This window comes from Corvus hawaiiensis, chromosome 3, assembly GCF_020740725.1.
Source record: "Corvus hawaiiensis isolate bCorHaw1 chromosome 3, bCorHaw1.pri.cur, whole genome shotgun sequence".
In the NCBI taxonomy this organism is placed as follows: domain Eukaryota; kingdom Metazoa; phylum Chordata; class Aves; order Passeriformes; family Corvidae; genus Corvus; species Corvus hawaiiensis.
Window position 1 is genome coordinate 56,834,614 of NC_063215.1, and position 27,278 is coordinate 56,861,891.

The 27,278-nt window shown below is 36.2% G+C and overlaps 1 protein-coding gene across 29 annotated transcripts in view; it reads right to left on the reverse strand.

The window, feature by feature from the left end:
- Positions 1 to 27,278, reverse strand: part of EPB41L2 (erythrocyte membrane protein band 4.1 like 2) — a 108,523-nt gene that overhangs the window by 14,870 nt on the left and 66,375 nt on the right. For 14 of the 29 annotated variants that reach the window (XM_048299721.1, XM_048299722.1, XM_048299734.1 and 11 more), the window contains 10 exons: positions 24,544 to 24,586; positions 18,647 to 18,722; positions 16,948 to 17,166; positions 16,400 to 16,487; positions 14,995 to 15,147; positions 13,818 to 13,915; positions 9,000 to 9,172; positions 5,920 to 6,101; positions 3,746 to 3,811; positions 1,769 to 1,801 (listed from right to left, as the gene is read on the reverse strand). In XM_048299721.1, the coding sequence (XP_048155678.1) occupies positions 1,769 to 1,801; positions 3,746 to 3,811; positions 5,920 to 6,101; positions 9,000 to 9,172; positions 13,818 to 13,915; positions 14,995 to 15,147; positions 16,400 to 16,487; positions 16,948 to 17,166; positions 18,647 to 18,722; positions 24,544 to 24,586 (1,131 nt within the window). Of the gene's footprint in view, positions 1 to 1,478; positions 1,542 to 1,768; positions 1,802 to 1,916; positions 3,812 to 5,919; positions 6,102 to 8,999; positions 9,173 to 13,817; positions 13,916 to 14,994; positions 15,148 to 16,399; positions 16,488 to 16,947; positions 17,167 to 18,646; positions 18,723 to 24,543; positions 24,587 to 27,278 lie in introns of all 29 variants that reach the window. The other 15 variants (XM_048299748.1, XM_048299741.1, XM_048299747.1 and 12 more) reach the window with 5 other exon arrangements.

Here is a 27,278-nt window from a genome sequence, read left to right on the forward strand (position 1 = left end):
GAAATTTACCATTTAGGTTAGGATTTTTATTTTCAGTGATCACAATGCAAAGACACTTCACATTAAGTCATGAAAAATCCAACCACCAAACTCATTAGTTTCTAAGTTCTTTTCACTTGCATGTTCAGCCCCAGTAAGGGTTTGGTGCTGCATGTATATTTCCTAACCCTGTGGATAAGCCTGCATGCAGCTTGAACATTTGAACCTCTCCCCTTCTGGCAACTCAGTAGGTTTGTATTGTCACAGGACCACTTTTCATCCTGGACTAACAAATGAGACATTAAGTATGTCCCCCTACAGTTTGTATTTCCTGAGTGAAGTAAAATCTTATGCCAAAGGCATTCTATTATACAACTAAAGCTCGTAACAATCACGTCATTATTGTAAGACCTGTCTTGGCTTGACACAAGGCACATTTCTTGGACTTGATCAAAGCACAGTTATGCAATGCACACTTTCAGTGCTTTAGTAAGTTATACACAAGCAAAGTTTCAATAGTGATAAAAAGCTGCAAAAAGCCATAAAACATTAGTTGGGTTACTGCGATCCACACATCTCCTTATTACTGAACAAAACCAATGATTTAAAAAAAACCAGTTTTTGTGACAAAGGGAATTATTTATAGCCCCATCTGGATGAATAAAATAAAGACAGCAGTAGGATTTTCTAAAACATTTTCAGATATTAGCTTAGGTTATTAACCACAAGTTAAATGATACTGATTATAACTACAGACAGTCTCTGATAAAATAATTGAGATTAGCAATCTATATGAAAATTCTTGCAATAAAAATCTCTGCTTCAGTGACAAAGCACTATGCATGAACGTACTGTTCAAAGCTCTTTGTTGTTGCTCATCTTCAATGAAAACCAACCTTCAAGAAGCAAAATTTACTTCCATTTGAAAAGGAAAAAATAAAGCAAATATTTCAGAAGATATCCAAACATTGAATCTTTGAATATCTGATCCTTTCATCATTTCTCAATGCTCCTAAAACCAGTGTCAGAACCAGAATTGGCTTTCTATATTTCTGCTGCTTGCCCCTTACTAATTCTATTTATTCAGCTAATGTATTTGATGAAGGTAGATTAAACTGGCAAAAGCTAGAAGCCCTGCTCAACAGAAGATGCAAACATTGAGGTGCAATGTACAAAAATCAATTTAGAATTATGAATTGCACCCATGTGTTTGCTTTATCTAAATAGGGCTATTATTCCCTGTTGCCACCTTGAAAACATTTAGCAAAAATACACTAATTGACATTCAGCGTTCAAGCTGAGGGCTGGTTGTGGGTTTTTTGCATTTGTTTGTTTTTTATTTAAACTCAGAAACTAGAATGATAACATGCAACATTTCCAAGCTGGTTTTCCCCATGCACTTCATGCACTGTGTCCCTAACAGCTTGCAAGTGACCTCCCATTCCATGCAGCCTGGCAGCCCGTGAGAATGGAGAGTATTTCTTGTATTATATACAAACCTCCAACATTAAATTGCTATGTCTGACATAAATATTTTCCCCGTCTACTCTCAAGGAACTGATCTGTGAAATTGAGCCACATAAACAAAAAAAAACGAAAACAAAACATAAAGAACATAAAATGGACCAGCAAGTAAATAAAAAAGGACCCTTACAATCAGACAGTTAAATAAAGGAAATAAAATGGTATGGTGAAAAGGCACTATTCAGACAAAACCCACAGAAAATTTAGGGTGCTAACAAGGCAGGCAGCCACAGCCAGGTTCAATTGTAAAAGAACAACCAAGCACCTTCTGCTGTGCTTCCTCCTCTTCGCATTCCACCTGTGTGAGCGCATGACAAATTATCAAGAAAAGGAGGTGTTAACATTGGCTTACAGACTAACACAGAGGCTTCATCTCTTTGTAAATGCTGCTAAATGTGCTGGATTTTACAGACCTTTACTTTTTCGGCCCCAGATGTCGAAATTAAGCGACTTGGGTCTTCTTGCACCTACATTGTTGTAGAATGGCTGAAGTAATTTTTGGCATAAGTGGCATGAAAAATGGAAGTTTCACACTGTGTCTCTTTCTTGCTCTGCTTTTTATTGTTTCCCAGGTGAAAATTTAAGAATGAGTAACGAAGAAAAATGATATGCATAATTTCTATGGTAAGTGACTTAAATCCTGCAACGAGTTGATGAGAAAATGGAATCTAATCCAGGAGTTCTTTTGGGAAAAGAGTCTAGGGTTCAAGTCAAACACTTAAACACTGTATTTACCAACTGTCTTAAATTTTAGGAATGTTGTTGTCTTGGGATGAACTATTTGCACACACCCCCCGCCCCCCCACCCCCCCCCTCTTTTTAGGTGAATATATTTATTCTTAAACTGCAATGCATTCTGTTGGAAATAGTAACTAATCTTCATATCTTATCTCCAAGTATTCTGAATGCCTTTAGGAACAGCATTCTTTAAAAAGTGAACCACTTCCCAGTTGTCTTTCCACAAGTACAAATATCAACTGGTAATCTTAGGAAAAGATGCATTTACAAGTCAACACACTGCAAGTTCATAAATTTGAAGAGGGATTTACTATTCATACTGTTACATTTTGAATTCTGTGTGAATGCACATATGATGTAGTACATATCTCATTTTCATTAATTCCTGACTTATCTGGGGTTCTATTTTATGTAAGTATGTTACAAATTATGGATTGAATTAGGCTACAGAAAAATTGAGAAAATCTTAGTGTCATGTTTTTTGTTATTTTATACTTAGACTGGCATTATAATGACATCGTGTCATATTTAGCATGTCTTTAATATGTACATTGGTTTAGCAAACTTTGTTAAATGTAACATTAAACAGATCCTCCTCCTTTTTGATTCTATAATAATTGGTTTAATATTTTCTTTGAGGATCAAAATAGAAGACCTTTTTCTAGTGGTATTGCTGTAGTACATGCAGCAGACATAAGGAAAGGAGGCATTTTGTCAGCCACTCCAGATGATCAGAGCAACATACTAGTGTGACTGAGGCTTCTGAACAGCAATTTTAGCAGTGTATTCCAAAGAACGTTCAGACCAGTGATACAGCCTGACACAGCCTGCAATCCCAGCTAATGAATGAAATCAGTCTCAACTGCTGCTAGAGATTAATCAAAGCATGTGAAAAAAGAAAAAGTGCCTTGGACAGACTCAACTTTGCACACACCCTTGGAGAGCTGAAACATCTGAAATCTGGAATAACAAAACGCTGATTTTAAAGTATTCGCAGTTTTCTGAATTCAGCTTTTAGGAATTTCATTTTTCAGTTCTAAACAGAACTTCACACATGTGCATTCCAGTCAATGCATGCAGGAGACAGGCATTTTAAGACCAATTGACAGTGCAAATAGAACTTGCAAATAGTATCAAATAACATCTATTGTTACACAGAGCACTTTCAGTATTCAGATTTATGTGCTCGTTAACATTTTAAACTACAATGCAAGTCCACCTGCAGCTCAGTATCTGTGGAATACAATGAAATTATGCATGCTGTAGGAAATTAGGCAGAAAAACCATGAGCTATCTATTGACTAAGAGTCCCACAATGGCAATTTTTCACAAATGAGAAATGCTAAAAAGATACATATGCATTTGTGTATTTATATATATATATTTACAGGCATGTACACAGATACATCTCTAACTAGGAAGTGTGCAAAACTGAGCAAGCCTCGTGAGAAAAAGCATAAATGCAATGTGCAAGTGTCAACATTTAAGCAGCAAAATTACACACCTCCTCTTCCTCTGCTTTGTCATTCAGGTCATTGCCATTAGAGCTACTAAAGGAAGTCACCTTAGGCTCCAGGTAGCAAAGGGACAGAGCAAGAGGAAGGGAAAATGTGAGTGAAAAAGGAATAGACTGGAAAGCAGACAGAAGGAGGACAAAGATAAGGAGAAAAGAGGGGATGAAGGAAGGAGAGGTAATAGGAATATAGTGCTGAAGGCCAGGTGGGAGGAAAGAAATGCAAACATCAGGAAGGCTAGGAAAAGTAATATAGCCATCCTCATCAAGCAGCGAACGGAAACGAAAAGAAAGGCATCTGAAGAAGCTGAATGAGACGCACAACTCGGTGCTTTTGTAGTCATTTGTATGGATTCTTCCCTCAACAGTAGGGGAGCCTCGACTATCTAGGGGTCTCATCGATTCAAAGGTATTACTTGGTGAAGCTGTTCTGGTTTTATTATGATCTGATGTTTGTTCCATGGAATTGCACTCTGAAATGTCTGGAATGGTAAGGAGGGGCTCTTCAAAGGGGTCTTCCTCAGAAATATCTGAAAGCATGTCGATCTCGGGGACAGGTGACAAGTTTGTGAAATGGGATGACATGGAATGGATGGACAGTGATGATGGGTGTACGTGAGTGAGCTGAAGAAAAAAGTTCTGTGCACAGTGGAAAATGAAAGCACAACAAAAATGCAAGTTTGAAGGCACATGAAGAGGGAAAAAAAAGAAATTATTAGTTAGTGAAAACTTTTACTTAGAAGAAGGGATAGCTTTACTAAAGCAATAGAAATAGAAATAAAAATCCCGCTCTGTTTCACAAGCAGCCAACTTGTTTACTTCTGTGGATTATGAAAGGAACCTATTACAAATGTTTTGATCTCAGGCTGTAAAGAACTGTGCACTTTTGAACTGTAATAGTCACTTAAAACAGATGGAAGCAGACAGACATTCAAAGCTTTGGCAGAAAGGTCAGAGGACAGTGCAGTACACGAAAGACAAGCTGGCACTTCTTGAGTTTATAACTGTTTTCTCTAAGACTTAAAGAGAACCAGAAAGGAAAAGAAGCATCTGCACTAGGGGGGAAAAAAAAAAAGCTGTTCACAGAATAAGCATGTGTAACAAAACCTTACTGAACAGCTTCCTGGAACAACTTCCTGAAATAGTGCCCTCCCCTCCACAACTGTTTTGGTTAAAATACTGAAAGATACACCACTTTGAAAACAAGGGAGAATCACCATTCTACCAAGGCTGAAGGCAAAATATAGTAATTTATTTTACCATTTTTTCTCCCATAAAGAAACTGTGTGTGCCTTTTTTCTCTTCAAATTCAAAATTATTTCAACTTGCCAGCAAACAAAAAAAAATATGTAACTGTGGTATTTGTTCTCTTCCTACACTTGAATGCAGTGGAAACATATGAACTGCACAGAGAAACTCAGCAGTCTCACTAAGAATAAAATGGGTAACTAACTTGCAAAAATGTTTGAGGACAAAATTACTCTTTAAATATTAAACGAAGTTCTGGAGAATCGCTGAAATAGAAATGATCTCCAAGAGAGAAAGAGCAGCAGATTTTAGCCAGCACTTTGGGAGGAAATTTTTACATCAAATCATAGAAAAAATAAATTAAATTTTTGGACCTATTCCCCCAGTAGCTCAAACAAACAAGCAAATGGTTGCAACAGGAACAGATCACAGTACTTAACTTTTCACAGATATCTATACCTTAGTCAACATACAAGTTTTTAAAGGATGAAATAATTCTGCAATGGCTACCAAAATTGTTACTTATGGTAATTAAACTCAGTCATAATATACCCAACTTTGTAGAGTGTACATAACCATGGTACATTAACATTTTTATTCAAGTCTAAACGAACTAAGGAAGTTAATAAAACTCACCCTTTGAAACATTTTTTCAAGAACACGTGCAAGCTTACTGAGAATTTAAGTTCAATTTATAGCAATAAAAGAAACTCTAGGTCAGTGCCATTTGGAAGTTTGTATTCTCTTTTGCTTACATACACTTACATTAAGTTAAACACACAGAAACCACTTGACGATTTTCCTTTAATATTTTAATATAATGTGGTGTATGATACTCAGAACTGATAGGCACTAAATAACCACATGTGGACACACACCACATGAACAAATAATTTCGGTGTGAAAGTCAGACATACCTTTCCATCCTGAGTCAATTCTAATTGTGGAGTTTTGAGTGGGCTTTCATCTTCTTCTCTGCCACCTTCTTTTAACTTGGCCTGACCAGCAGCTTCAAGATCAATGATTTTATCTCTGGCAGCCTGCCCTGCAGTAGCAGAGAAGTCTCTTAGAAGACTTTGGTCTGAAATACCCATGGGAGCTATTAGAAAACAAAATAATTTTGGTTAATTTGGGTAAGCTGAAACATTTTGGTTTTAAATCTTCTTAAGAAAAACATTTTATGATTGTATCAGCAGTGATCAACACAGCTAGTTACTGAGTGATACAGTATTTTTCATCTTCTTGGCTTTACAAAAAGTCTGTAGTTCCCATTGCACTGATATGAACAGCAATGCACCCTTTTCATAAAACTTGCGCTTATTATGTATGTAAAAAACCCTCACAGTATCAGACAAGTATTTATCAACTTCTTGATTAGTCTTGGAAGATAAATTGAAGGTATTGTTCTTTTGACTGTGTAAATCACCATTAAAAAAAGAGAGACAATTATTAAAGAGGATTTTGTAGAAATTCACTGTTTGAGAGGACTACTTTAATGTAATGTAGAAATTGCTACGCATATAATTGTCACACTATTTTTCACTGGAACCTTAGCAAAACTGCACAAACAGCTCAGTGAAAGTAAGAACTTATCTCCCTATATGCTTGCAAAAAATGGAAGGAGGAAATACTGAGTATGTACACTTGAATATAGTCAAAGCACAAGGGAGTGAAAGGCCTTAAATGTTTTTCCTCTTATTTGATTCAGCATAACAGGATTAATGAGCAGGATGGCTCTTTTTTTAAATCATGATGACTTAGTCAAAATAGTAGTAATGAAACAGAGGAGAATTCATTAAATGAAGGAGTTTTAATAAATACAACTTTGATACAAACTTAATTCATTTAGTAATGTTCTGTAATACCTCCATATGCTTTGCTTTACAAAGCCAAGGCGCAGAAAGTTGAGAGGAAGAGGTGTGTCTTGGGAGTACCTTTGAGGGATATCCTCTTTTCAAAAGTCTAAGCTTCACACCAGAGGCTCCCTTAAGAGGGTAAGAAGCCAAGCCCAGCTAATGGGAAATATGGCATTTGGGATGTAAGGCTTTTGCAGGGCCCCTGTAAGTTCTGCAACTTAAACTTCTGATCCCTTCTTAGGTGGCAAAGAGAGCATTTCTTGGGTATATGTCCCTCAAGTTCCATGAGTAAATTTTGATAAATCAGAGCAACTTACGTTGGAAGGAACATCCAGAGGTCAGCTAATCCAAACCCCTGCTCAGAGAAGGTCGAATTAGACCAGGTTGCTCAAGGGCTTGTCCAGGTGAGTTTTAAGCACCTCCAAGGTCTTTTTAAACAAGCAAAAATTTGTTACTTGTAACCAAAATTTGCTGTGTCTCAGCTTGCAGGCACGCCCCACTGCTCTATCACCAGGCACCTCTGAGAAACACATGGCTCTGTTTTTTCTATAGGTTTCCTGTCAGTAGCTGTAGACAGTAATACCTCACTACAGCCTTCTCCTTTTAAAGCTTAAGGACCACAGTTCCCTCAGCCTCTCCTCATATATCACAGGCCCCCAGCCCGCTGACCAGCTTGGTGGTCCTTACTGGGCTCGTAATATGTCACTGCTCATCTAGTACTGCAGAGAGCAAAGATGAACACGGTATTTCAGGCGTGGTCTTCAGAAAGTACTGAATAGAGAAGAACAATAATTTCTGATGTGCCAGCTACACTTTTGCTAATCCAGCCCAGAATACAGACAACCTTCTTTGCTGTAAGGACACTCTCACGTTGACTCATGTTCAACCTGTTCCACTGGAGTCCCCAGATCCTTTTGTGCAAAGCAGCTTTCAGAACAATGTTTCATCATGCTCAAAATTTTGACGCTGATGCTTCTGTAAGAGTGAAAGTTAGGGCCTGAACACACATGCATGCATGCCTGTATTCTACAGATGATGCACAAGGGATGTCAGAGAGGCTTGATTATACAACCGTTGAGAGTTGTGAAGAATTCAAATTGTTTCTAACCGAAAGAAGAAAAGGAACAAAACCAGACTCAGTAACACTGACGTGGTGATGGGTTTTTTGGTTGCCACAAGAAGTCATCACATGCTATAGCAGTGCAAGCACTTTTGCCTCATATTTTTACTTCAGTTCTCGAAAGGTAAGATTGGTAGGTTTCCCAAGCAAGTGTCCCAGTTTCTTCTTTGTCATAGTATAGAAGAATGTGTATTTGCAGAAGTAAAACTCTTCTAAGTAGAAGATTTTTTAAAGAAAATAAGATAAAGTTGACAGCTCAATTGTAGCTAAACTCACATCACTGTCATGGTTCACTTTTATTCCAGTGAAGTTGTGCGTGCCTGAATCTAAGTCAAGCTTCATGTTATTTTGCTGAAGTGTTTTTTCTATTATATATTATTGTAGAAGTGATTTTGAGTAAGACATATGCTTTTACATCTCACACATAGTGCTGCTACCCCTGCCTTTGGAAAGAATGCCTGTTTCCAGTAAAGGAAACCAGACGGTATTTCTGCTCAAAAAGACCAAACACCAGTAATGACAAAAAGAAACTTTAGCTATTCAAAGTCAACATAAAAACTTTCAACTAAACACTGAAGTACTGAATATACTAGGATAGCAATATACTGAACAAAATGAAGGAAAACTCTAAGAAACAATGTGTTCAGCCTTTTCTGCTTAAAGATGCTCAGGCCAACCCAGATCCCAAAAGAAGCCACTGACCAAACAATTCTATTAAGAGCCTATGGTATGTGCCTATCCCTTAAAAAAGGTATGAGTAGTGTACAGAGATGCTACATACCCAATATAGAATTTTCCATGTATTCACAGCAGTGCCATACCATTTAGGCAGTGACTGAACTTAATGTTTAGGTCACCTAACATTGACAAGTACCTAAATCGGCTTTAGGAATTGAAATTCATAAATTTGTCAAATGACCTTCTGGCCATCCATAATGTTAACATTTCCGAATGTTGGTCAGGTCAGAGTGACAATGCATAATGCAATCACAACACTGAAAAAATAAGTCAGATTTCATACCTCCATCAAGGCTTCTGGAAACACGTTTGCTGGAAGTGCGCTCGAAGTATGGAGCTGGTCTGTCTATGAGGTTGCTGGCCTGTCGTGTCTGCGCTTGCGTACGGCCGCTGTAGCGGAACTTGGAACCCAAGGTCAGAAACTTCGCTTTTGGGGGCTGTTCTGGTGATACAAGTCTAAAAAGTAATATGAGGAAAGTCAGTTTAAAAGGCTTTATTTTAGGTATGTAATGAGGTAATTTGAAGCTACTTATTGCATTTCAACTTCAGTTCACAGTGCTCTCCAAGAGAGGATTCTACTGTAAGCTCTGCAAAGACCTTCTAAAACAATGCATGTTATTTACTGTTTGCAGTTGAAGTGATGCTGATAACCATCACATTTTTCCACAATATGACTAAGCATCTGGGATTCCTATCTTTTGGTGCTATCTTGGTTAAATTTTAATTTTTTTGTAGAAAGCTGAGGTCATTTTAGGTCCATGTAGAATACATCTCAGATCTCTCCTTAGAATGTTTCTTATAGTAAACACTATACATTCCACTTCCACTGCCTTTCGTATATTCTGAGGTACCAATATGGCAGCTGCTGTTCCTCAAAGTTAGGGAATGGTGTCTCAAACCTGTATAGAAGGGAGTATCAAGTGAAAAGAGATTGAGAACACTGGAGAGTTGTTACCCAACAGCAACAACTTTAACAGTCTACATTCAGACTCTAGCTTCTTTACAATGTCATTTATAAATTTATATAGGTTGATGTTCACTGGATATAAGGAGTGGGGGGAAGAAGCATATTGTGAAAAGTGTGAAAAAGAGTCAGTTACATGTACTATTAATGCTGGATATGTATGTTTGTACCATAAATGTTGGAGTCATTATCAGAAAGTCCATGTACCAATGTGGCAGAACTGGCTGTGAGGGATTCTGTTTTCTTACCAGAAAGAGTGGCTGGGCATTGGAATGGGCTACCCAGGGAGGTGGTAGAGTCACCGTCCCTGGAGGTGTTTAAAAAAAGGCTGGATGTGGCAGTCAGTGCCATGGTTTAGTTGATAAGGTGGTATTAGGTCATAGGTTAGACATGATCTCCAAGGTCTTTTCCAACATGGTTGATTGTGTACCACCAGGTTTTGATATCATGTGAGTTTGAAGACAGGTTCTCTCTACATCCCTGAACTTCCTTCAGGATAAGGACTTCAAAGTTCATATTCATGTAACCCCTGTTGCTTGTACTTTATACTTGAAATCTGACCATCAGCTGCAACAGAGGGTACTGTTTGTTCCACTGCCATCCTTGCTGATATTGCAAACAGTCATCACTGCAAGAACTCCTCCCAGTCCCTGCTTCTCTGGAAAGGCCTTTGATGTTGTTTCCTGGATCAATGTAATGCTGCAAATTCATGCTCACCCATCATGGCCTACTCTCTCTGTATAAAACTATCAGATTATTGCAGACAAAGCTTCTTGATTTGAGAACCTGCAAAGAATGAGCAGCTCATTGAACATCAACTTCTTTCAAGCAGAACCAGCAATTCATGTGCCCTTTGTACTGAGGATGGCACAGATGGGCAAGCAAGAGTTCAAACTGTGCTGACTTTTTTCTCCTCTTTTGAAGCATTTGCACAGAAATATCTGCATCAGCAGAACCCGATCGAATGTATGTTAAGACAGTATCCAGTGCTGCGTTCTGAAGACTACAACAGTCATTCTAAAGGTATTTCAACAAAACTGAAGAATTTTCAGATACCTAGAAAACAGAACAGTGAGCTAGTGTGGTGAGCTGACCCAGGCTGGATACCAGAGTCCCACCAAAGACACTTCCCTTTCTCAGCTGGACAAAAGAGAGAAAATGATGTAACAAGCAGCTTATGGGTGAGATAAGGACAGGGAGACATCATTCACCAATTGCTCTCATGAGCAAAACAGACTAGGCTTGGGGAAAAATTATTTTAATTTGTTATCAATCAAATCAGAGTAGGATAATGAGAAGCAAACCTGAATCTTAAAAACACCTTCCCCCATTCTCCCTAAGAGGGGATGTTTATGGCTTTATCAGGGCACTAGCCAAAAGCATCCAATCCCCCATGCCTAAAATGCATATGCATGCACCTGAATCTGTTCCTACATTGATAAAGAAAACAATTCAAGACAAACTAATGCACCCTTCTGCACTAAGGCCACTTATGCAATAAAATTGCAAGTATCTGGAGCTTCACTTTCATTGCTTCTATAAAACAGTCTTTCTCCCCATTATTTCTAAGAGAGAGTGCATTATTTACTAAGAGGAAGAAGGCTAAAAGCATTTTTCCAAGGTTCCTTCTGTTCTTGATTTTCCAGTCTTGGCAAGGCTGCAGCATTAACTGCCATTTTTATCTTCCACCCTGCTGAGATAAACTTTTAATCTTTTAATGTGGAAAAAACAAGAGAACTAATTACTTCCTGATTAAGGGCATTTGAATGGATTTTTGTATTACAGTCTTAATTACATAAAATAACTGAAAACTATGCTTTTACCACTTTAGGACATTCTGGAGAGATGGTGAAACAATCATGAAAATTTCAAATAAAACATTGTAAAGTGGAAATATAAGCAGGTTTCTGCAGACACTGGTTAAGATCCAGAGTTGCCAACTAAGCTTACCTCAAAATTTTAATGTAGATATATAGTCTGACTGTACTTTTAAAGTAGATTGCTGCTCTTTGAAAATGGTACGAATCCTCTAAGTTTGAGCTGATAACAAGTGAATACAGTGCCCTTTGGTTGTCATTTTCAATACAGTTCATTACAAGTTTTATAAATAACTTCATATACTGGCTGAATTTCCTATACATTACAGGAAAATGGCTCTTAATGGGATTATTTGAGACAAACTGAAACATTACATAAGACAACACAAGGAATCTTACCATGTTATATAGGGCATGCTAAGAGATTTGGAAGCTAAAAATATACATCTAAACTATATACAATTTACTGCGGCATCATACACAAGCTTTACACATGCTCTGAATGAGCTACAGTCTCTTGGACTGTAGCAATTGCTTTCTGCTTTTTATCTTTGAAGGAAAATAGAGCTGGCTTTATTTTACTGTTTTTAAATCAGGATGAGAGGTTCTGAGGATTTTCTCTCTGGTGACATCAGTGGAGTATATGGATTTACAGAATGGTTCAAGTATTTGTTACATAATTCTTGTTATAATGTCATTCCTGGAATGTCATTAGGAAAAGCCACTTCTGATTGGAATAAAATCCAATTATTTTTATTATGTCAGAATTTCTGTAGTAAGATTATCTCCTGCCTATTAATGCTCCTGAAAGCTTTCAGACTTGCAAATCGTAGTTGTCAGTTTAGGATTTTTGACTTCAATAAGATTTGCTTTTTCCTTATTCAGGGCTATTTTATTACTATAAAACTAGGAAATACAGCTTACCAACAAAGCAAATCATGGCATGAGTTATTTGAAGAGCATTAATAAACTTTTCACTGTGGGCAGAACTGCTTGCTATTTGTGGTAATAGACACCACCAGCCAAAGCAGACTTCAAATTTTCAAGAATATGATTCTGGACTGTGTTAATAAATGAATTCTATCAATATGAAAAAACATCTCTGATCAGGATTTTAAAAGGAAGTGCTTCTAAATTAAGCATTTGGAGACTGATTTGTGCTGGGATTTGCCAATCTCAGCATAAGTTCCACCTTTGCATTCAAGAACACACTACATTCAATGAAAATCTGAATACTGAAAACCATCCAGTGAGACAGTTCCAGTAATCATCTGCTTAAGTCTCCCGGTGCCCAAGTTCTCTGAAGTTCTCTGTCTAGCAGGTATATGCAGCAACAGGATTGCATTTACCATAAAACACAGCTGTTTTTTTTAAAAGCAAACAGGCTACTGAAGGAGAAAGCTTACTGTTTACATACCCTAGGTACTGTGCTTTGCAGAAAAACCTCAGATTCAATGCCTATCCAATTCATAGGAGATTCAACCTAAATCTGTAACTCCTAGGCTGCATGGGGCACATGCACTCCCTCACAGAATGTGTGTTATTATAAAAATCAAACAACCATTTTTTCAAAGTCTTTTTCAGTGGAAGAAGTAGACAGAGGAACAACTCCATGGTCTGTTGTTAAGGTGCTCATTTACAAATAGAGCATAGTTTCAATGACCAATTCAGAATTCTATGTTCCTCAGCTGCTGGAGAAAAAAATGCAGAAGAGGTTATGGATTATTACATAAAAATTAAAGTGATCCTCTGTTCTTTGAAGAATGATTGTGAGCTCAGTCTAGTTCATAGATAAGGAAAAACTCAGCTAGAAGCATTTACACTCAGCAGAATGTTCAAGTTAATTGAATGAAGATTACTGTCAAGCCCTAGGAGCTTCTTGTGAAGGTGTACAGTGGCTTTCTAGATGCTCATTCTTAAAAGTCAATCTCTCAGGAAATCTCATCACAAATCACAGAATGGGTCAGGTTGGAAGGGACCACAGTGGGTCATCTGGTCCAACCTCCCTGCTCAAGCAGGGTCATCCTAGAGCACGTGGCACAGCATTGAGGCCAGACAGTTCTTGCAGACCTCTAGTGCTCCATGACCCCTTGTTTAGTTCCATCCTCTTAGCACTCTGTAAGTTTTGATAAAGCAGTTAATTGTACTTGAGACTTTAAGAATCGGTAATTTGGGGTCAATGACTGTCAGGGTATCTTCCATCTAAGAGGTGTCACTGCAAGGGGCAAAGAAGGGGGAAATCTTTACTTTTCTCCTATCCTTTAAAAGAAGTATATGAGCATACCTTGAGAAGTGAGGGAAGGAGAGAATTATCATTTACCTGAAGAAAGTATGGTGCTCCACACAAACCTTCCATAACCTTTTAGCAGCCCGATGGTTTGGCAGTTTGAACCCAATAGTGCTCTCAAACTGTTCCAGCTGGAAAGAATCCACAAAAAAAATTAACCCATTTCCTTAAGCTGGCCATTAGTAGGTAGAGTTCAGATAGTTCCATTACTGTATCAAGCAGTAATACTCCTGCCATAAGACTTCATAAGATTTTTTAGAAAATATTTTAAAAGATCAGAATTTCCAGCCCTTTAAAATAATTATACTTTGTGGGCTATGTCACGATGGATAAATTGCACGAAGCAATTGTACTGCAGGTTGTGCTTCGTACTTTGCTTGGGTTTAATAAAAGTCTGAAATTCATACTGCAGTGTTAAACTTCTATGTTTTGTATCACTATATAACAGTTTCTTAGCAAAAATATTTCATCTACGCACAGCATCAGTGAATGCAAGAACAGTACATCTGCATTCAAAAACTTACCTAACTACAATGTTAGTATTGTAAAATTGGTGTTTGGATGTCTCTTTTATATTATTTATTCACACAGCAAAAGCCACTTTAAACATTTTATAGTATAATCTAAAAAAGCATTACAGTATCTGACATTTTGGGGATTTTGTTAAATTTCCAGTTACAAAGGGTTCAAAATGTAACCACACACACACCCCCCCTTCAGCAACTTCCAGAAACTTTTAGCAGTAACTGAAGGGAAAGTTAAGTCCCCTACTTCCACAGCAGCTAACAGAAAGAGTTATAACATCCTACAGGATAACTCAAGCCTTTGGTTACAGCCACGGACTTGATGTGCTGACATTTAGCAAACAATTATACCCAAAGAGGAAGAGAAGCTGGCTCTCTCCCAGGACTGCAAGTTTGCACAGTCAGAACATGGCCAATATAACTAGCTTTTTGTGTAAAAAAACCCCATAAAATAACAAGACAGCTTCTATTAAAAAAATGAAAATAGATTTTCTTCTTGGTTTGCTGTTACTAATCAAGACAAGTGTTTAATACAATCATTAGAATCTAGATGAAAAAGCACTCATAAGTTCTGCTTGAATCCATCATAAGCTCATGAGGACAACTGTGGAAAAAATGAGGATGTTTTCTTGTTTCTGTACAAAAATGATCTCACAAAAGAAACAAGACTGGAGGGTGCTACTTACTTCTGCTGGCCTGACTTTGATGTAGAAATTACTTCGCTTGTAGGAAATCTTCAGAATTTTTGGCCAAGCGAAGCGGTTGATCCGGAGTCTGTCTTTGTAAATCAGCAGACCGTTAGCACATACACCCAGCATGATATCCACACCTTCAGAATCCTACCAGGTATGAGACAATTTCATAAAAACCACTTTAATAACATTCCAAACAAGTAATTATTGCTGACATACCTTGAGGGAATATTGTAATTGGGACATGTTTCATATTCAAACCTGACTCTGACAATGAGATTCTTAAATCAGAAATAGCCAAGTATATTCATTTTATAGGAAAGACTTTGGACTATTATAAGTAATGGTTTTGGCATTCATATGCCACAGTTCTGGGAAATTCTTCAATATTCTTGTAATAGGAACAAAGTTAACTTAAAAGCAGGAAAGGTATGACCAGTGTGTGTACTAGCAATGATTTCAACAAATACTGAAAGAATAAAAATGAAAACCAGGTCTGTCCAACTTAAACTGAAAGTCTGAACAAGCTGTGATCAAGGTGATCCTTTACAGTCATGTACTATTCCAGCAAAGATAGAGGAAGTAATGGGTAGGCTTCTGAGCATGCTCTTTCACTGACAGCATTTGATGCAAGTTTTACAGGCTGCAAAACTAACCACTAACTGATACACTACACAATACAGCAGATTCTCATGTCCTCCCCAACAACAGATCAACTACATCAAATGCCAACACTGTCATTATGGAGTTGCTTCACTGGCATAACTAATAAAACAAAATTAAACAGTGTTTCTCCAGTACTTAAAAGTCTTGGTTTTCTTTTTTAAATGCAAGATTAATATGCTTACAATACCTTAAATTTCCTAATGATTTGAGATTCTGGATTTATGAGAGGGAGTGGGAGGAAGTTATTAGTTTGTCTTTTGAGGTTTTAACTAAAAAAAAAAAAAAAATCCCACTTGAAATGAAAATTTCATTTGACCTACCCTGGGAAGTAAAAAAAGCATCAAAGCTCACCCCCAGAAGAGCTTTTTTCTCCCTCCATATTTTTTTAACTCTCATAGTATTATGAAAACAATTATGTGTTCTTTTCATCTTTACTTTATTGGCCCCACATCTCCTTTGCATAAAAAATATGACATTTTAAATGTATTTATCTGCTCTTATGGGTAAAATATTATTTCCAAGCAGCACATATCCATGCACACTTATATATATGAAATAAATTCTAAGGATGTTAGAGTTGCAAATTGAGTAATTATTGTAACCAAGCAATAAAGGCTGATAGCCAAAAATTAAGTGCATGAGGTTTTTTTGAATAATTTATATATACAATATTTTCTTAATACTTAGCGTGTCTATCCTAAAACAAAAACCAAACAAAACAAATCCCCAATACCTTGGCATGATGTAAATCCACTCCATACATGGAGAGTCTCTTAGCATTTTCTAGGAACTGGGAATCCGCCTGTGCTGGAGTCAAGCCCCTAAAACCATTGAATAAGTTTTGAGTTTATTGGCAAAAAACCCAGAGTCAAAACTGAGTGGAATCCTCAAATTCAGACTAATACAAAAACCTCAGTTTATAAGGTATCAATAGCATTTTTGCTCTACAGGAAAAGTGTTCTTCCAGAGCACATTATTTTACTTGAGTACAGATTTCCACCTTCACACTTTCAAAATATTCTATCTGTATGTTACTTAAACTAATTAATATGTTCATATAAAAATACTTTTCCAAAAGTTCTCTACCAAGACCTTAGTGCAACTGCTATTTTCAAACTCAACTTTTTAAACAGACCAAAGTAAGAGCTTTTAATTCCATAACAAATGATTTCCAAAGGAACAGTAAGTTTACCTCAGCAGTTTTACACATACTCCTAAGAGAATTGACATAAATGTGACGAAGCATGATGACTTCATTTAATCTCACTGTATCTGACATACCTGTGTGTTTTGTGTAGCTCAGCCACTTTCTCTTCCATTTCTTGAGTCTGATTGGGTGCAAATTGGAATTCACTGATATAATCACTGTGGTGCTCCTCTGGGTCATGATCACCCAGCTCAGCCTGCAGAGTATAGGAACCAAGGAGGGCGTGAGTCACAAAAGAACACGGCAGTCGGCCAGATGCAATATCCTGACGAAGCTGTAGGCACAAGAAATACCTGCAAGACAAAGGAAAGGGGGGAAAAAAAACCAAAGAGAATGAAGAGTAAAGACACATCATGAGAAATATGGCAGAATTCATCAAGATGCATGTAATCATGTAAGTGTGTTTTAAAGTAAGTGAATGCATTAATAATGTTACACCTTATATTATTTGAGCATTATTACCACACAGTAAATTTCACTTGATTTTTAAGAGTCAATGTTATTTCAATAAAAAATGTGAAAAGCAGGAAAAATTCTGATTTCCAATATAAATGGAAATATATATATATATATTTCCAACCTAGTTTTAAACAAAAGCTGACTTTGGAACTTGTTCAGTTCATATTGCAGCCAGTAGGTATCTATGGCTTAAAAATATAAGCTATGCACTTCTTTGACATTTCCCTTTGGCTTTAAAACTCTTTTTGCAGTTCACAAGCTAATTACATCATGTAACACACAGAAGAAATCCAGTTTAATACTGAAATCATAATTACCTTTCTTAAACCATGTATGTATTAGAATTTAATCTTTCAGGTACTGTATACAGTCTTCTACCAAATTTAACAAGTTAACCATCAGCAGACATTTTTTTAAGAAGTAAATGGAAAAAAAGTCTTACTAGTGAAACTTAAAGGAATTTAGATTTAAGATATAACCAAAAAATGCTTTTATGAGTTGAACACGCAATTCAAAAACCAACCAACTCGCAGAAAATTTTCAAAGAAAACACACACAGCTTCTTGTAAATACATTCTGTACTAAAAGCCTTTTATGATGCTACAAATGACTATCTGTAGCAATATATTAACTGCATACTTGCATAGCTATCTTATTTTGTGCAGAAGACTGATCCAATGCAACATGTAGTAGTAACATGTCCTGCCTCAGCAGGGTCATCTAACTCCAAACCAAAGTATTTAGGTTTCCTGTATCTCCTAAGAAAAACGAGTCAGTTCCCTGAACTCTATCCCCAGTTATCAGCCTTGCAATGCTACTTTGTAGGTGCATTGGTAGCCAGTGCTTGCATTCCAAATATTTTCTATCTAAGGAGTTTGGAAGATAGTTATTTTCAGGTTTTATTATGTTTTGTGGTTTTATTTAAAGCATATATGTAAACCCACATTTTCATTAATCTAGTCTAAATTATTACTGAAGTATTTTGGCTCCCTTGAGCTTCACTCAAGATCCCCATGCCCTCATTTGTTTTACAATAAAGCAGCAGTCTGACACTAAGCCACTGCCTTCTTTCACATAGGATCACTCACACCTTATCTGCTGCCCAAATCATACACCCGCTTATCATTAAATTCTTCTTGCTCAGGTTTCTTCCAGAAGTTTTCATTTTACCTTTTCAACCTTGTTCCAAAAAGCAGTTGATGTATGTAAGAGCATCTCTAGTGTACAGTATCCAGAAACTGAAGACGAAATTCTATGTGGCCTTCAAATTAGACTAACAGTAATTTAAAGTTTAAAATTAGGACCTGTGCATACCTAGTGATGTCTTCAGTCAACTGTGATGGATCAGGGGGATAAAACTTCACATTAAAGGTGAATATCCAGGGTAAACCTAAACATGGGAAATATCTGATTGTTAATCTCAAATAAGTTGAAGTAAGCAAAGAAAATAGTTTACTGAAAAATGTTAGACAGTAGAATAAATCTTAGTCACTGAAATCTCAAAGAAAGTTTTTTCTGTTGATTTACTGTACATTAGTAAGAAGCACAGATTATTTTCATTAGCAGGTAGAAACCCACAGACATAATGAAAGGTCAGCATGTTACAAATTATTTTTAAACAACATTTTACAGTAAGTTACACAAATATCAGAAGACATTTTTAATTTGAAAACTACCATAATATATTAACACTTTTAAGATACTGTGTGTTCAAAGGCACTTGCATTGATTTTGTGTTTATTTCCAACTACTTAAAGGCTAACAGTCTCCTCCTGTCTAAACTTAGTTTGAGAGACTGTACAGTAACTGTAAACATGAGATACCAAAATGAGCTCTGTGTTGTATATAACAGAAAGATAATAAATTAGTTATTGAGAATGCATGGAAGACAAAAATATTAGCCATTCCTACTTTAAAATACTTTTCTGGGAAACACCACATTAAACAACTATAATAGCAGTGATATTTAAATTCTCATGTGTTAGAATTGTTAATAACACATGCATTTTTTTTAAGCAAAAGCATGCTTAAAACTAGATTAATAATTTGGAAAAGTATAAAATGTTGCCTTTAGTCATAGCTTTGTTTTTAAATACTTTTTTAAGATTTGAAAGCTAAGTCACACACCAATAATTAAAATACATTTTCAGAATGTTAGTATTTTGGACAGTAAATTATTTTAGAAATCTGTGTTACACAGATAAATCATGCTTTGAAAAATGTGTCTTTCTACAGCACCATAAAAAGACTGAAATGCCTTTTCCAACACAATGCTAGAAAAAAGTGGACATTGTTATTTAAAGTTACTTTCTTAAAAAAAAAAACCTGCTCTGAAATTTCATATATGCTAAAGAGATGTGTTAAAATTTCTAATGTCTTCCAATTTTTAAAAAGTTATTTTGGTTTTTCAGACATGGCTATTCACTGAAGCACTTCAATTTTTGTTTAAGTGTGAATCTCATTCTACCTGGCTGCTAAGCCACTATTTCTTTTTGAGAGCTCAGGGTTTTAGCGTATCTTAACATTCCCAGTTATCAAGTTTTTGTTAGAAAAATTACAGTTTTGTGTACAAAATAAGGTAGGACCCTTAAATGCGGTCTCATTTATCATTGCATCATCTACTGCAATGCACTGCAAAACAAAATTAAGACAAAAATACCTTGGAAAAAAAAGAAGTCTAACGGTAACGAACACGTACAGCATAACAAACACAGTTAAAGATGGAATAGATTAGCCTACTTTCATCATCTAGGGAATTAGCATAATTTAATGAAAAGATGCTGATATTGAGTAAACCAAACTGATGAATATGAGCAATAGGGCCAAAATATCTGTGCAAAAAGCATTCAAGGAGAGTTGTCATGTTAACAGAGCTGTGGAGAAATGGATGAAGGATGTGTCCTTCCACACAGGTACTAAACCAGTCTTCAAGTTTTTCCTGGTCTAAAATTACAGTTAAACTAGTCACATAAGAATTCCTGTTTAACAGTTTCTCTTTCTTGTCAGAATTTCTACAGCTAACTTTCAGAAAACACTGCAGGCAGGACACCTAGACATGGTTTGAAGAAAAAAAAAAAAAATTGAAAAAACTATATTCTCTATAAAAAGGTACATAATTTTTAAGTCCTCTGAGTGTGTAGACTTTGTGAAAAAATTCGTGTGTCTACTCATACTGATTAAATTGCTCATTTATTGAAAAAATATTGAAGTTGACTTTGTACTAAATATTTTGTGGACAGTTGGTGACCATGTATTTTACCTGATTACTGGAAGCACATTTATCCCCTAAATATAGACTAGCAAGTTTGTTACAACGTGCACATATTTATACTTCTATATTAATACTTCTCACTAAAGCATACTTTTTATAGCTGCACACCTGAGGCATGCAATCATAGCTGTCCTCACACAATAATGCACATTATTGCTGGCTCTTTATTGAGTTGGTAGCCAAGAAAAAAAAAAAAAACCAACAAAACCCCAAATCTGATTTAAAGTTGTATTTAGCATTCTGTCCCTGATAAGGCTCTCTATTTTGACGTTCAATAGTATGGGCTACAGAAATGTCAAACATTTTTCTAGCCAGCTTGTTACATCAAAAATGCTTCTGTGGCAACTTTAGGTACATTCTTAGAGAAAAAGAATGCAATACAACCACCCAGCTAGCAGCATACAATTAACATGATTCATCCCATTTAAACTGGGAAAAATCAGTGAATGTTTTTTTCCCAGTAAAGTTTTTTCTGGCTTTTACTCGTGATCTCTTGTATGTCAGCTTTTGCAAGAAAATTCCTCCCTTGACACAGGTACTTAGTTCTCTTCAAGAACAATGATCTAGACTCTACTGTAATCATCTTAGATCAAAATTAGCTACACCTCTTACAGATACATAAAATAGATGGCTATAAAATAAAGTGAACTTGCGTAAAGTGACCACCATATTTTGATGCCTGAGCATACATTTGTTGGCATTAAAATCAGACAGCCAGAGCTGTACATTTAAAATGCAAGCCCTTTCCTAATTAATTCAAACTTCTCTTAGTACCCCAGCCTATTCTGTCCTCAGAACATTTGAACTCTCTCAATTTCTTCTAAGATATACAACACAGAATATGTGATGTAGAAGTATTTTTTTCAGTAAAATACTAACCATGCTGCAGATTAGAAAAAGATTTAATTTACATAATATTACCTTCGGTTTAAAGAGATAAATTCTCAAATTGAATTTTCTATAAGGGTGACCCAACACACCCTCTGTGTAATCTGAGATTTGACTATTTCAGGGTGAGTTGCTATTGCTTGTACCATCACAATATTCTAGCTGAGATTCTCAGTTTTGCAAAAGCCTGAATCCACTTGAGATGTAGCAATTTTCAAGAAGATAGTGACAGAAATGTAATTACCTACCTGTCCCTGAAAGAAGTAATTAGAGGTTTTAACACATGCCAGTGGATAGCCAAGTACATGAGTTAAAAAAAGTCAAGAATTCATTTTCCTGAAGAGATCAGGCTGGCTGAAAGTAAACAAGATTTTTGTCACCTTTGTAGCCCTGAGAACAGAGACAGTAATTTGTGGATCATGTTCATTAGCTGAAGTAACATCAGTAATTGCTGCGATCCAACATAATTGCCCAGCCAAAGGCCAATCTGCACAAGTGAGAGATCACATAGAGGGCCTGAGGACTGTGACATAGCAAGAGACAGCCTGCAGAACATGACTTGAGGGAGACTACAGGATTCTTATTTTGTCTTTCCCAGTCACAGGTGGTACATACATGCCCAATGTGCAGAGTATTGGTGTTGCTCACATTTAAGAGAGAGACAGAGATTGCTGTAAATATTATGTTGCAAACTGATGTGTTGAACTAAATTTCCAAAAGTGTCACCTTTGTGTGTTCAGATCAAATGTATTTGTCCAAATACACTTATCTAGCACACTAGTGCTTCAGTTTGTGCCATACAAGAGAAAAAGAAATCACAGAATATTCAGAGTTGGAAGGGCCCCACAAAGATCAGCAAGTCTAACTCTTAAGTGAGTGGCCCATACAGGGGATTGAACCCACAACCTTGGCTTGGTTATTTTTTTTAGCATCAGGCTCTATCCACCTGAGCTAAACTCAGATTCATGAGTTTTGTCATTTCCGACTTTCAAATGGACTAATAGGTTTTACAGGTATCCTAATTTTAATTAGTATTTTGTACACAGGATTCCCATTCTGGATCCAAAGACAAATATATTTAGAATTAAGACTGGAAAGAAAAAAAACCCATTGATACTCATTTATCTGGAGGATTAAATGTGCCTGCAGTACATTCCAGTATCTGGAAACTTTTACAGACTAATGATGAGGAACACAACTAATAGTATGCTAATTACTTGCATATTGGTATAAGCAAGTGTCATTTTCAAATCATTAAAATGGTGTTCTTACTTGGCTGTTTCCTTTATTACACCTATCAACTCTGAAATACTATAGACCAGAAGAAAAAAATTCAGTCATGATTCCTCATTCAATAACTGGACTTGCTCTCCAGTATAAAATGTAGGTCTTCATGCTGTATGGAAAATCACATCCCCTTAACCCATTTTTTTGTAGTGCATATGATACAGTATTGAAAAGAACTTTGTGTAGTGCATCCAAAAAATTTTCAGGTCAGTTCTTACACAAATTTGTGATACTAACTTCTAGGCTAGATAGCATGTAAATTGCTACAGGAGACAAAAAGATACCAACATATGTATCAACAAAGTTGATACAAAAAGTATCAACATCTTCAATCTTTTGTCATTTATTAAAACCAAACAAAACAGCCTTTAGCCTGCATATTTGGACAACTAATAGATTTTCACTGAAGACCTGCAGAAGTTACAATACCAGTAACTTTTCCTTAATTAAAGGTATGGCTGCTACTTGAATATTAGTACATTCACCATTTTAATAGGTCTAGTTTGCCTACACAAGAGCATGCTGTATCAAAAAAATAGTTTCCAGGGATGCTTCTGTATCTTTCATTTCTATACTGAAAATATAAACCACACCTTCCTATTAAGGGATTTCATCAATGGCAAAGATCTAAAGAAAATGGAATTAACATCACTATGATTCCTGGAAAAAATGAGTGTTGACTTAAAACAGTAGAGTTAACAGCAGTAAAGCAACCATCTGTTTGTCATTATAAATAACACACTGCTGTTCTAAATTACAAGTACAGTCAGTTTCTTAGCTTAAATTCACATTGTGCTGTAAGTCTAAGAATATAAATAAATATTATCATCACCCTCTTCTCCCTACTTACATTTCCTATCAGGTACTACCAAAAGCTTTCCATTGAAAACAAAACAACAACAACTCTGGTTTGGCCACAAATGAGTAAAGCAATGGGAAGAAGTTCAGTAAGGGAGGGGCTGTCTAGCATGTTTTAGTGGCTACTTATTTTGTGATATGTAGACCCTGGCAGAGTATCACCTCGATTTACTCCCATGCACTCCCCATTTACTACAAAAGCTACTCAGCTAGTGAAGAGCTTTGACAGAGTTTTCTGCAAACAGAGTAAAATAAATTACTCATCATGTTCTGAGTATAGGAAGTAAAAAGGCATTTCAAGCAGATTCAGTCTGAAAAGCACTGTAGTGGGACATTCCAAGATTATGCTCTCTATTCCATCTCCATTCTGAAAATGATGGACATATCAAAAAAGGCAGTGGTGGACCGATCAGTATTGAAGAATATACATTTTCTGTAAAACATATTAATTCTCTTTTTGTAGGTTCATATTCTTCTGGTGAGTCTTCGAAGTAAGAAAGTCCTATAGCAACAATCATGACCGTCTTTGCACGATCACATTTTCCATCCAATAACCCAAATATCAAGACAAAGTTGAAAAACATCTACTGTTTCAGGATGCAAAAGTATCAACTATTAGTCACACAAAACAAGGGAAAATTTTGGGGCAATCATATATTTGATATATAATATAATATAATACAATATAATTAACTTCTACAGCATAATGTTGATTGACTCTCTCTCCCCTACTTGGACAGGTGATGGAAATAGGAGATTTGCTTTCTGTTTTAAGGCTGAATACATCATTATCAGATAGAAATTACTTTAAAGCTGTAAGCAATCAACATCCAGGCTACTAAATTTATGAAGAATATTTCTGTGAGGAAATAAAAGGAGCATAACATCTGAATACAGAAGTACTTACTTCGAATTTGTCTCTTAATTTCCTTCGAAGAATCTAGCCAATTCTGAAAAAGAGCAAAACAACAAACAAACCACAGCCAGCATTTAAAATCCTCAATACCAAAAATATTTTTATATAATCTGTGCAACCTATTAAATAGCTACTGATATGTGCAAAGAGACTGTTTTGTGACAGATCAACCAAAAATTTATCTTTGGAAAGTGAGACTAAGGAATCAGTAACATATATTCATCAGTAACTCAGAGAATCCTGTTTACTCGTTTTACCCGTATATGTTAAAAAAACAGGTTGTGTGAAAGACTAGAAACATAAACCTTTTGACTACAGTTACTGAGATTTTCCTTCACTGAGTTTGAACCTTTACTTCCCATGGCCAGACACACAGAAGCACACTTATGGAAGAAACACACATGCATACAGCCAGCCTGACAGCAGGTCTTGCAATATTCCAAAGACAGATGTGCAATGTAGGGAAGAATTAGAAACTTGCCTATTGCCAAGGACAATATCTGCTTTTTCACAGACCACTGCAGGTATCTGCAGTTCTGAAGTCTGAGGTAACACCTCAGTGCCAGCACAAATGTTGCCAAATGCATATTTCTAACAATGTTTTTCACCTAACCTAGCAAAGCAGTGCATACTGGGTATAATGTGATCCACCTTTTTCAGTCTATGGTACCAAACAAATTCCAGATGCAACACTGTTTCCCAATACCATAACCCTCAGTCTGTACTAGGGGCTTTTGCACCTGAAGTCCAACTTCTTTCAAGACAAAAATGCTAGTCTAGTTCACAGGTCTGTATGGATTAGGAGAATGGGGAACTATGTTCCTGCAGTAGTGCAAATCTCTCTGCTGATAGAGAATGTGTCTCCGATAAATATGGCCCAAAATACCAAGTTCCCTGTTGTAAATGAGCTTGGTCCAAGTAGATTTCATAACAAGTGCACCAGGTATATATTAGATTAATACTATTTAGAAATTAAAAGCAAAACCCCCTTTTTATCATTTACTACAATTGTAATTTTTTAAAAGGACAGTAATTTTCCACTTCTTGCTTTAAGACATCTGTGACCTCTACTTTCCATAGCTATGATAATTTTTCCAGAGAAGGCAAAGTCGATAACATTTTTACAAAGGAAGTGTTATAAAGCACTTCTCTAAAATCCTGGATACCATTTATAATGCTTAAGCCAGAAAAATTGCTTTCTGTTAGAAGAACCTTGACATGGAAAGGCCTTGGAAGACAATGTAAGTCTTCAAATAATTTTAACTGAGACTCACTTCAGCTACAGTTATCATCCTAGGTTTTCAGTTTTGGCAAGAATTCCATTCTGAAATTACACAAAGCCATATTCTTACAACTATAATAACTAGAAGTGTCTTAAACCCTTACATTTTAGATATAGCATAAAGTAAATAGAGAATATTGCATGGAAAAACTACAAAAGAAAAATAGGATTCCTGAGTACATGTTACTTTCAGTGCTTTATCTTTTATCACTACAAAGCAGGAGAAAAGAAACATACAATACAGAATATGCTGCAAGATGAGAAGAATAATCCTTTCTTTACACAAGTTATACAGTTCATTTTCTCATTTTTCTGAAATGAGCTTATTGGAAGCAGACTTTGCCACCAACTTTCATTACTGCTCTGTCAAATAAAATCAGATGCTTATATTCCATTTTTAGGCGTAATTACACGGGTGGGGTTTTTTTTTGCATCTGTGCCTTTTGTTATGGATAAAAACAAACACCACAAAAGAATCTACCCTAAATTAGAGCTCTTAATGCAGAATAGACAGGTCTGTCTTTCAAAACAAAAGACAAAATATATACACACTACTTTGCTTCAGTAGGCAGAAATCTATTTGTTTAATTTGTGAATGGTAAGGTTATAGATGAGACAAAGTAATGTACTGTCTGTCAAAGAACAAAATGTTCTCTACCAGTACAAAAGTATTTTGTACAAATTCAGAAAAGCAGCATTTCCAGCTGGCACCCAAAACATAAGAGCAGAAGCTTTCTAACACTTCTGCAGACCAATTACAGTGTGAAAGAAGCATTCATGAACTTTTGAGGGTGCAATGCAATGAAATCCCTAACTAAACTTCAGGCTAATAAATTTAACATTTGCAAAAAATGAAAGAAATCATTAATTATTAATTTGGCCTAAATAGTTTTAAACTGTGTATTAAAGCTAACAAAAGTAAGTCTGACTGGAAGACATAACCTCTCTCCCAGCTGCACAGAACACCCATGGAGAAGAGCTAATGGGACTCCTCCTCCAATGGTACCCCGATGGTGCATTGGGGAGCAGCTCTAATTCAAAAGAGTGCCTGGCATTCAGTTGCCACACGCCACAGCTGCCGTTGGGTTCAACAGCTGGCTCATAAATGGGTGGCTGTGATGAGTGCACAAGAATGGGAAAAACACATCATTCAGCATTTAGTACTGACTGGACTGGAGGTCAGGGATTTGTGGCATTTTAATCTAAAAAGGCAACAGTCATAACACAGGATAAAAAAAATCAGAAAGAACTGGTACTGAAGTTAAAAAGTAACTCAAACTACAGAGGTGAACAAAAAAGAGGACCCTAAACCAGCAAAAGTTCTGAGAACGTAGGAGGTGGGAAACGTAAATTTGCTAGAAAAGAGGTTTTTTTAAGTTTCTCCAAATAACACGAGGCATGTATTTGTATGAAGAAGACAAAATCCAACAACAGTGGTTGTTTA